Below are 12,055 nucleotides of genomic sequence, written 5' to 3' on the forward strand. Positions count from 1 at the left end.
AATGCTGCCGCCTACTTTCTATAGTGTTGTCAGCAGTCATCTTGTTATAAAAGTATTTCGTTTCTAGCTCCCATCTCCTTCTCGTAGCATTGACGCACTTCTTCTGCTGTGTTTGTAACCTCTTCTGTTTGTGTGCATTTTATCAGAAATGTAATATGACAGAGTTTCTCTTTCCTTTTGCATCATGTTGTTTTCTTTGGTCCTTTGCTGTCACCGCAGCAGTTATGCTACTGTGAGACTACACAGAGAGTGTTTAACCAAGTACCTTCAACACATTTTGCCAAAAGCACTGCAAAAATGTGAACTCTCATAAATCCTTGATGGCAAGAAAATCCCTCAGGTTCAGTTAGTAAGTTATTGCATTTTAATTTAGAATATTAATAAAATGTATAGATTTATTTTGAGGGGGACATGGGTTTAAAAAAGAGAATTTTCAGAGATACTTATAATGTCTAGAAGTCCCATATGTTTTGATTAACTGCCATTTGACCTAACTTGTAAAAAGGCCTAGGTTTGAGAGAGGCCTATGTTTGAGAGAAAATGCTGATGTTTAGAAAAAGAGTTGTTGCAGAAAAGGAAGTTACTTTTCAAGAATAACAATACATCAAGACAGAACTGGTTAATCAACACTCCCTAGGGTTCCCAGCGGATTTGAACCTAAAACTTGCAACAAGACGTAGATAAGCAGGTGCTGAGATCAGGGTTAATAACATGAAAGCACCATTATCCTAAAGAGACACATGTTACAATAAAGAAAACCAATGGAATTGCATGATGGTTAACATGCTTGTGAGGTAGCCAATATTAGATGAATGGAGTAAATGATCTTTGTAAGCCAATAAGAATATGTTTTCTACTTTCTGTAAAAGTGATAAAAAGCCTTGCAACCATTTTCCAGGTTGCGACAAATCCTTTTATTACATTGATGTATGCATTTTTGTTGTTATTGCTAAGCTCACAATAAATAGCTTTTTGCAGTTTGAAGATCCAACTTTTGTGGTGTCCTTCCTCACCCTCTCCACTGAAAGGAGCCTCCTGCTTTTGACTGTGGATTAAAAGGAGTATTTTTACATCTATGCCCCTGCAAGATGCTTCATTTTGGCAGAAAAAATGGAATGCAAAGATACAGAATGGGGGACAATGCCTGGCTAGACAGCAGTACATGTGAAAAAGATCTTGGAGTCCTTGTGGACAACAAGTTAAACATGAGCCAGCAATGTGATGCGGCTGCTAAGAAAGCCAATGGGATTTTGGCCTGCATCAATAGGGGTATAGCGTCTAGATCCAGGGAAGCCATGCTACCCCTATATTCTGCCTTGGTCAGACCACACCTGGAATATTGTGTCCAATTCTGGGCACCGCAGTTGAAGGGAGATGTTGACAAGCTGGAATGTGTCCAGAGGAGGGCAACTAAAATGATCAAAGGTCTGGAGAACAAGCTCTATGAGGAGAGGCTTAAAGAACTGGGCATGTTTAGCCTGCAGAAGAGAAGGCTAAGAGGAGACATGATAGCCATGTACAAATATGTGAGGGGAAGTCATAGGGAGGAGGGAGCAAACTTGTTTTCTGCTGCCCTGCAGACTAGGACGCGGAACAATGGCTTCAAACTACAGGAAAGGAGATTCCACCTGAACTGTGAGAGCTGTTCGACAGTGCAACTCTCTCCCCCGGGCTGTGGTGGAGGCTCCTTCTTTGGAGGCTTTTAAACAGAGGCTGGATGGTCATCTGTCGGGGGTGCTTTGAATGCGATTTCCTGCTTCTTGGTAGGGGGTTGGACTGGATGGCCCATGAGGCCTCTTCCAACTCTACTGTTCTATGATTCTATGATTTCATAAATCTTTGATGGCAAGAAATCCCTCAGGTTCAGTTAGTAAGTTATTGCATTTTAATTTAGAATATTAATAGAATGTATAGACTCATTTCTTTTTGATCAAATTGAGAGCACACATAAAGAGATGTGTACTATCTTGTATGCTATTGGGAAATAGGTAAGATATACATTTAATTATTTCTTTAGTTAATAAATTTCAATGGCTATTTTTGAAAATCACCACAAAATCTATGCTATTTGTATACACTCACTCCATCCACCGTATAGGCCTGATTCTCAGAAGCAAGCATTGAAGTAAATGTACCTCTCCAATTTGGTATCCCCCACAAGCCCTGAACTAGAATTTATAGGCTCTAGACCTCTGGAAGTTCTTGTTCAAAACACCTAGAGAGGATAGTTGTCGCAAACCCTCAAACTGCTGGTAATGTGCACATGGCTACATAAAAATAAGTTTTCCAAATAAAAATAAGACCAAGTTTATATGTTAGTCAGTGGCTAACTTTCTAATCTAGACTCCTCCCTTGCATAAAGGTTTCTATGTACATAGTTTCATTTATTAGCTTATTATGGAGGGGGTATCATATGGAGAAGCATTCGGTTATATGAACCACCAACCCACTGCCTGAACTGATACATTCCAAAAATAGGCTTGCCTGTGTTTTCATTTGTGTAAGAAACCTAGCAGGCATTTTTCTAAGATCTAGTTTTGCAACGGAAAACTGGGAGAGTACAGAGATATGACAGGGAATGTAGTCATTCTGCATTGACTATGATTGCTTAATTTTGGTCAGTTTGACATTACTACTTTCATTTTGAATGTACAGGACTCTGTTCTGGGAGATAGTAAGCTCTTAATGATTACATCATTTGGTTGTTACCTGAGATGTTCTGGGAGACACTAAGCTCTTAATGATTACATCATTTGGTTGTTACCTGAGATGTAGCATTGTATTCTTCCCCTTTGCCTTAATGACTACAATAAATGGTAATTGCTACCTATTAATCTTCAGAAATCATAACAGCTCTGAAAAGAACAGGCCAGCTCCAGACCATGCAGAATAAGTGATGATGAGAGATAGTACTCATTGTCTATCTAGGCTCATTTATATGAACTTTTAGACATGTCTTCTAAGTCCTAATGAACTGGTAGAATATAGAACTTTTCAATTCCTTGTGGATGACTATTACTTAATGCTTTACTTGGACTTGGACCAATGTGTTTATAGTAGCTCTCTACACTATAGAAACAATATAAAGCTGTTACAAATCAACAAAAATTTTTTAAAAAATGGGTCTGAATTCATTGTTAAGACTCTCCCGTTAGTTCTAAATCAATGTTAGCCTATAACATTGGAGAAGAGCTATTGAATCCAATTGGGCTTTTGGTTATTCCCCATTCATTTCAGGCCACCTGTTCTGGATAGGACTAATGGTGGCTTTAGCTTCGGATCAGAATGGATGTTAGCTATGAGTCTCTCTCATTAGCTAGGGATTTAGTCAATTAGCTGCCAGTTAGGGGGATAAATCTAGGGGATAGAAAAAGTAAACTATACACACACAAAGGAGAGATTAGATTAACAGGAAGCGATTTAGCTGTTTAGAATCTTGGCTTCAGAACTTAACTTTTTTGAGCAGACATGAGTTAGCGCAATGCTGCATAAAATGTTTGCTTGGCCTCTGGAGAAAAAAAAATGTTGTATCACTCCTGGGAGATTCCCTCTGGCTGACATACAAACAGTATTGCTTGGGTCCCGGGGGGAGCTGTGTTTAGTTCTCTTAGGGCCCAATTTGGCAACCGCTTATGCACTTGACTAACTTCAGGGAAACAATTTGCATGAGTAAGCTTATTCAGCTGTTATAAGTGCTTTCAGGACTCAACCATCAAAAGACTGGATATTGAGGTCAGTTTTTAAAAAAAACTACAGGAAAAAAGCCTATTGTGTTGTTTGAATTTTATTTCTTGTAAGATCTGGGGGGGATCAGAATATTGTATATGAAAAATATTGAGTCACTGTTTTTCCGTTAAAAAAAAAAGAACAATTGGTTACTAAATCTGATAATTAAAATGTTCTAAAGACATTCAAGTAGCAACCTTTCTACTGAAAGTAATAGTTATTATCTGGAATAGCATATGCACAAAGTAACATTTAAAATGTGTGTATGTGTTTAAAAGGCACAATTTCACTAGCTAATTATCTCCATATAATGGCTACATTATACATTTCCCTTTTCACTTATTATTGCTTCTATTGTAATAATTCAGCCTTGGCATTTTTCGAAAATTGCTTATGTTTCTATACTCAGTGGTAAACTTCCATGGAACTTTGCAAGCTTTTAACAGATTTGTACTTAGATGAAACATGTCTTATTCCATTGCTGCATGGATCACTGACCCGTGACTTTCTGGTGTTCGTGATTTTTCTAGTCACATTGCTCCAGAATGTACAGGTTTATGACTTGTTATGTGATCTCTGTGAGTCAAAAAGAGACTCAAAACATATGGCTGATCAGCTGTTGGGCTTGAGGGAAATCAAAAATTAAACTGTCTCAGAGCTGTTAAGAGGCTGCTTTGCTATATATTTTATGTGATGTGTTTGTGTATATGAGTGTTGAAGGAGATGCCATCTTGGGACGAGGCTAAGCAAAAAAAAAAGTTCTAAAAAGTGAACAGTTTCTATGTTCGCTTTAATCTTTAAAGTCCGGTCAGCTAAAAGCAGATGTTACAAACTAAGATGGAAACTTGCCTCGGGCCAAAAGAATTGAAAAACAGCCTTTCTAATGGTAACAAAGGGAAACTAGTTTCTAAAACTACAGTGGATAGACAAGACCCTGTCAAAGTTCAGCATCCTTGCATCCCACTGGCTTCACTAATGACTCTGAGGGGGAAAAGGAACGGGCCTGAGGCTGTTAGGAATGGTGGGAGTTGAAGTCCAAAACACCCGGAGGGCCAAAGTTTGCCCATGCCTGCTTCAGACCAAACCTTAGAAAAGTTACCTTTCCGCACGGCAGCATTCCTAGTCACAATGCCACTGGTATGTTTAACTCTCCCATTGAAATAAATGGCTAGTAGGTGCTTAAGCTTGGCAAGTATGTCCAGTGTATTGGTGAAACGTTTCCTCTATAAAATAAACAAGCTTTTACAAGCTACTGTTTGCATTTATATTGTTTAAAAAACTCATTAGAAATACCAATGGGTTTGAAAGATTTCAGATGTGGTACCTTGTATATGTTTTGAACTTACGGATATCTAACAATGTGAACCAGGATTAATTTTTATGTATTTTATTTCTGTCCTGCCTTTATTTATTTATTTTTTATCTTATTTATTTATTTATTTATTTCTATCTCGCTTTTCTCCCGTGGGTGGGATTCAAAGTGGCGTACAACATATAAAATTCATACAAATACATCCAACCGCAGTACAAAATCAGATTAAAACATCATCCTAATATAAAAACCCAATTAACATATCAAATAAACCAATTTTTAAAACTTGGCCTTTCTCCCCATAGCGACTCAAGGTAGTTAACAACATGATACAACCAAATATATTTTTTTAAAATCAAGACAATTCACCTTAAGTATCTTAAACCACTTAGGTTAAACCGTTGAGCTGCTGAACTTGCTGACTGAAAGGTTGGCATTCCAAATCCGGGGAGCAGGGTGAGTTCCCGCTGTTAGCCCCAGCTTCTGCTAACCTAGCAGTTTGAAAACACACAAATGCGAGTAGATCAGTAGATAATGGCGCTCCATGCAGTCATGCCAGCCACATGACCTTGGAGGCATCTATGGACAACACCGGTTCTTTGGCTTAGAAATGGAGATGAGCACCAACCCCCAGAGTCGGACAGGACTAAACTTAATGTCAGGGGAAAACCTTTATTTTAAAGGAGGAAGTGGCATCAAGAATGAGTTTAAGCCGCAATTACATTTATTTGGGAAGGTGGACTTTGTGTGTAATGTGTGGAATAATTTTGAAATATCTGTATTTTGCAAAAATGTGCACAAGGAGATATCTTGAAGGGTCTGTGCTTAGCACAGCAGGTTTAAACAACTAAATGCAAAAAAAAAAAAATCCTGCTGATCGAAAAGTCAGCAGCTTGAGCTCAGGTCGGGGTGAGCACCCGCTGTCAGCCCAAGCTCCCTGCCCACCGAGCAGATTGAAAGCAACCTGTAGCGGGTTATTTTGGCATTTGGTACCATATGTGCAAGTCACCAATAATCTTAGGCCCCTTCTACACTGCCATATAAAATCCAGGTTATCTGATTTGAACTGGATTATATGGTGGTGTAGACTCAAATAATCCAGTTCAAAGCAGATAATATGGATTATCTGCTTTGATAATCTGGATTATGTGACCATGTAGAAGGGGCCTCAGAGTAGAAAATAAGCCACAGAAACCACCAAAGTTGCTTACTCTGATCTAAGGGAAGTAACTATAAGGTTGGAATGAAAGAACTAAGGCCCCTTCTACACTGCCATATAATCCAGATTTTGCTCAGGCTTGCTCTAGAAGCTATTTTGTGCACACAGGAATTGAAATGTAAACATATTTGTGGCATTTTAAAAAAAAAAAAAAAATTCCGATCCCTCACACAATGAACTACGCTTCCCAGAATTCTTCCTTTGTCACACTTGGATTTATAGTAATATCCTTTGTTTTCAGAAGGCTTTCTAAGGCCCCTTCCACACAGTTGAATAAAATCCCACACCATCTGCTTTGAACTAGACTATATGGCAGTATGGACTCAGATAACCCAGTTCAAAGCAGATATTGTGGGATTTTCTGCCTTGATATTCTGAGTGATATGGCAGTGTGGAAGGGAAACTAAAGAGGGGCAAGGATTCCTTACTCTGTGCTTTTAAGGCAAAAATAATATTTCTGTGAGAGAGTGTGAGCTTGCCTTTTTCCTTCCAAAGATGTAGGCCTCAAAAAAATGAATCGTTTGTTGTTTCAAGCATTTATTTGGCCTGTTCTCTCGTTCTTTTTTTTCATTTTTTAGGATGCCATTAAAGGCCAGAAAAACCACTTAAGGGAGCATTTTTTGACTAGAAATAGAGGGACGATTACATTTGTATTTTACCAAAAGATAAAGGGCCGGCCATGAAGGGAACCTTTGAGAGTGTGCAGAGTTCCCCTCTCATAAGGGGGAACTCAGCACGCTCTCAGAGGTTCCCTTCAGCCACAGATTAGGTAGAAAGCCACATCGTTGAACTACCCTACGTGCTAAAATCTCTTGGGCCTGCTCTGGTTTTGAATTTCTTTGATGAGAGGTTGCTGTATTTACCACAAGGGCAAGCATTTGGTACTTTAATTGCAAAGGAATGGACTCCCATGAATAAGAACCAGTGCTGTTTTCCATGCTCTTTTCATTCTTATTGAGTTTAGATATATAGAGGATTTCAAAATGGCTGCTTGCCATTTGTTGTTCTGACTGTAGGCTGAGGGGGAAAGGAGTAAGGCAGCTGGTCTTTCCTCATTTGTTTTAGGTCCCTTCTACACTGCCATATAATACAGTTTCTGAATGAAGATTATCTGAATTAAATTGGATTATATGACAGTGTAGACCAGGCATGGGCAAGCTTCAGCCCTCCCTTCAGGTGTTTTGGACTTCAACCCCCACCATTCCTAACAGCCTCGCTCTTCCCTTTTTCCCCCTCAGCCATTTAAGCAGCTGAGGGGGAAAAGGAAGGGGGCTGAGGCTGTTAGGAATGGTGGGGGTTGAAGTCCAAAACACCTCTAGGGCTTAAGCTTGCCCTTGCCTGGTCTACACCGTCATATAATCCAGTTTGGTGCAGTTAAATTGTGTTTTATGAGTCTACACATACTACATTAAGCAGTTTCAAATGGCATTATATTGCAGGGTAGGGTGGGGCCTGAACAATATCACAGGGTTGTTGTGAGAGTAAAGGAAGACAAGCATGTCTGTCGGTGTAAACTGAGAGAGGGAACACAGGATATAAATGTAATAAATAAATAAATAGTTAATGTCTTTGTCTCTTACAGCATATCTCGGTTTGATACAATGACTGACTCTGCTTTTTGTCTGGATAATTTGTTTTTTGAAGGACCAAGCGGAAAGCAAATGTAAGTTGGTTTTGTGACCCGGTGAATAATACATATTGGACCATTAGATTGACCCCCTCCAAAGTGTTGCATTTTTGGTTTTGTCATGTTTTCAGTAAAACACTTGAAATTAATCTTCACTCAGTCATATAATAATACTGTTGGCCAGATGTTGTGTTATATGCCCAGCTGCTTTTGTTACCCCTTGCCATCCCATTTCATCTTAAAATTTCATTTCACTGTGGAATTATCTGACTCAGAATGGCTCATTTTATTTACTATATTTCTATCCCGCTCTATCTCGCCCAGAAGGGGACTCTGAGCAGCTTACAGTTTGGCAAAATCCAATGCCGCATTTCAAATACAAATCAACAAATACAACACATTAAACAATAAAACAGATGAAACATGTAAATACAATTAAAATTGTTAAAACATAGTGCATAGTCCTGTGGTTGTCGTTTGTGCTGCTACGTTTATGTCGAATTCCATATTGCACTACTCCCCAAATGCCTGGTTCCACAGCCAGGTCTTAACTTTTTTCCTGAAAATCAGGAGGGAGAGGGGCCGATCTAATATCACTGGGGAGGGAGTTCCATAGATGAGGGGCCACCAGTGAGAAGGCCTTGCCTCTCGTCCCCACCACTCGCGCTTGCGAGGTGGGTGGGACCGAGAGCAGGGCCTCCCCAGCAGATCTTTCATCATCATCATCATCATCATCATCATCATCATCATCATCATCATCATCATCATCATCATTTAATTACTTATTAATCGCCCCACATCCAAGATGCTCTAGGTGATTTACAAGATAAAATTGTAAAGGATAAAAACATACATACAAATATTGATAAAATTAACATAGATCAAAAGCTCTAGTAAAGAGCCAGGTCTTGAGTGCTAGGGTAAAAGGCCCTAATTCACGCATGGCTCTCATATAGGGCGGCAAGGCATTGCATAAGGCAGGGGCAGAAATAGAAAAATCTCTGCGTCTGGTCCTTTCCAAGTGCACTTCTCTAGGACCCGGTACATAAAGTAAGTCGTGTTGGGATGGTCATTGTGACCTCCGATGATGGGAGAAGGAGAGACAATCCCTAAGGTACCATGGGCCCTGGCCGTAAAGAATTTTAAAGGTCAGAACTAGCATCTTATATAAACCATGGTAATCAGTTGGAAGCCAATGCAAATGCTGCAGGACTGGTGTTATGTGGCATTTCATGGGTGTTTTTGTGAGTAGCCTGACTGCCGCATTCTGAACAATACGGAGCTTTCGGGTCGTAGACATCAGAAGGCCAACATACAGGGCATTGCAATAGTCCAGCCTAGACGTGATCGTGGCATGGATGACTGTTGCCAGAGCCTCATCAGATAGATAGGGTGCCAATTGCCTCGCTTGTCGTACATGGAAAAAGGCCTGTTTGCTGGCAGCAGCGACCTGAGCTTCCATTGTCAGCTGCGAATCCAAGACGACACCCAAGCTCTTAACAGTAGGCGAAGGAGATAGGGCAGCACCATCGAAGGTGGGTAGCAAATGGGTCAAACCAATCGAGCGGCCATGCCAGAGAATCTCAATCTTCGCTGGGCTCACCTTCAGTCTACTAGCACGTAGCCAGTTTGACAGAGCCTCCAGGCATAGGGTGAAACTGTCTGGTATTGACGTTGCTCCAGGCTCCAAGCGCAGAAGGAGTTGGGTGTCGTCCGCATATTGATAGCAGTCTAGGCTGAAACTCCGAGCCAAACTAGCAAGGGGTCTAATGTAGACGTTGAAGAGAAGAGGGGAGAGAATTGCACCTTGGGGTGTTTTTTCGCCTATTGTGTATATTTTATTATTGGTTTTTGTTGTTGTCCTTTGATGTTTCATATTTTATCATTGCTTGTATTTTGATTCTGCTGTAAGCCGCCCCGAGTCCCCTTCGGGGGAGATGGAGGCGGGATATAAATAAACATTATTATTATTATTATTATTATTATTATTATTATTATTACCCCACATAGGAGGGGAGATCTTTCAGAGACTTGATCCATATGCTCCACGCATTGGCTCCAGTTTCGGAGAAATGAGTTGAACCAATTGAGGGCCTGACCGCAAACTCTGGACATGGCAAAACGGTGAATCATTAGATCGTAGTCAACGGTGTCAAACGCTGCGGTAAGGTCGAGAAGTATCAGTAGCGCTGATCCGCTGCTATCAGACTGACGACGAAGTTCATTTGTAATGGCAACCAGGACTGTCTCCGTCCCATAGCCAGGGCGGAAACCTCACTGGAAAGGGTCTAGGCTGGCTGTATCATCCAAAAATTGTTGCAATTGTCCCAGTACAACCCACTGTATCATCTTACCTAAGAATGGAAGGTTAGAGACAGGACGATAATTAGCAAGGGTCATGGGATCCAAGCTAGACTTATTTTACAAGGGACGAACCTTTGCCTCTTTTAGGTTGTCCGGGAAGACCCCCTGTTCAAGAGAGCCATTGATTATATTACTCAATAGATCAAGTAGACCTTCCAGGCAGCTCTTCACCAACCAAAAGGGGCACAGATCAAGGGAACCGGTGGTTGGTTTTGCAACAGCCAGGATTCTAGCGACATCTTCCCGGTCAAGCGGAGTAAATCGGTCAAAGATAGGCCCACTAAGCGGCCACAAGCGAGCTCTCTCAAGGTATCAACTGTAGGGGGCAGTTCCTGCTGAAGCACGGTGATTTTATCAGTGAAAAACTTCTGGAATGCCACTGTTGTAAGAGCCGTGGTTGCTGGGTTTTGGACTGAGGGAGCTGGACTGATCAAAGCATGAACGATTTTGAATAATTGTGCTGGGCGCGATCTAGCAGAGGCTATTAAGGAGGAATTGTAAGATTTTTTAGTGTCCTTTTAGCGTAGGACCTGCGAAAAGCCTTGAAAGCGGACACTGACACCTCGTCGGGTTTCTGTCGCCACCGGCGTTCCAGTCGCTTTCGTGCTTGCTTCATCGTCCGTAGCTCATTAGTGTACCAAGTGGAGCGATTCCGTCGAGGGTGAAAGAGGCGTCTGGGGGCAATCTCATCCAAGGCAGCCAACAAACTCACATTCCAGGTTTTGACTAGCTCATTGAGAGTGACGCACACAGTTCCCAGGCCCTTAAGGGCATTCAAGAACCTAGCATGTTCCATGATCTTAACACTCTAACTGGTTCATAGAGGGAGATACATTTGGACAGGTAGCTTGGGGCAGAACCATTTATTTATTTATTTATTTATTTATTTCCATCATTTCTATCCCGCCCTACTCAAGGGACTCAGGGCAGCTTACAAAACTAGCAGAATTCGATGCCAATACACAACAATACAAAAGAATAAAAAATAAGCAGTTAAATACATATTTAAAACAATACAAAATACTTGAGCCATTCATCCACAAAACCTTGTACATAAACCTTAGTCCAGACCCAGTCGAAGCCAACAAAACTTATTCTTTGAACGCTTGCTCGCATAGCCAGGTCTTCACTTTCTTTCTAAAACTCAAAAGGGATGGAGCCTGCCGGATGTCACTAGGGAGGGAGTTCTACAGCCAAGGAGCCACCACTGAGAAGGCCCTGTCTCTCGTCCCCGCCAGCCGCACCTGTGAGGCTGGCGGGACCGAGAGCAGGGCCTCCCCTGAAGATCTTAAATCATATGGTAGGTCATAGCAGGAGACACGTTTGGACAAGTAAGCTGGGCTGGAACCATTTAGAGCTTTATAGGCTAAAGCCAGCACTTTGAATCGTGCTCAGTAGCTAATCGGCAGCCAGTGGAGCTGACATAACAGGGGGGTTGTATGCTCCGTGTATGCCACTCTGACGAACAGTCTGACTGCCGCTGATTGAACTAGAAGTTTCTGAGCAGCTCTACATAAAGCACACTACAGTAGTCTATTTGAGATGTAACAAGAGCGTGTACTACTGTGGCCAAGTCTGACTTCTCAAGGAATGGGCGCAGCTGGCACAGAAGTATTAATTGTGCAAAAGCTCCTCTGGCTACCGCCGAAACATGGGGTTCCAAGCTCAGCGATGAATCCAGGAGGACTCCCAAGCTGCGAACCTGTGTCTTCAAAGGGATTGTAACCCCGTCCAGTACAGGCTGTAACCCTAGACCCTGTTCGGCCTTGCAACTGACCAGAAGTACCTCCGTCTGGTCTGGATTCAG

The 12,055-nt window shown here is 41.5% G+C and overlaps 1 protein-coding gene across 12 annotated transcripts in view; it reads left to right on the forward strand.

Annotated features, from left to right (window-relative positions):
• hfm1 (helicase for meiosis 1) overlaps nucleotides 1-12,055 on the forward strand; it is a 121,662-nt gene that overhangs the window by 43,644 nt on the left and 65,963 nt on the right. For 11 of the 12 annotated variants that reach the window (XM_062978012.1, XM_062978002.1, XM_062978010.1 and 8 more), the window contains one exon: nucleotides 7,840-7,920. In XM_062978012.1, the coding sequence (XP_062834082.1) occupies nucleotides 7,859-7,920 (62 nt within the window). In that variant the 5' untranslated portion in view covers nucleotides 7,840-7,858. Of the gene's footprint in view, nucleotides 1-7,839; nucleotides 7,921-12,055 lie in introns of those variants that run through there. The other variant, XM_062978014.1, reaches the window with a different exon arrangement.

The sequence above is a fragment of the Anolis carolinensis genome, chromosome 4 (assembly GCF_035594765.1).
Source record: "Anolis carolinensis isolate JA03-04 chromosome 4, rAnoCar3.1.pri, whole genome shotgun sequence".
NCBI lineage: Eukaryota > Metazoa > Chordata > Lepidosauria > Squamata > Dactyloidae > Anolis > Anolis carolinensis.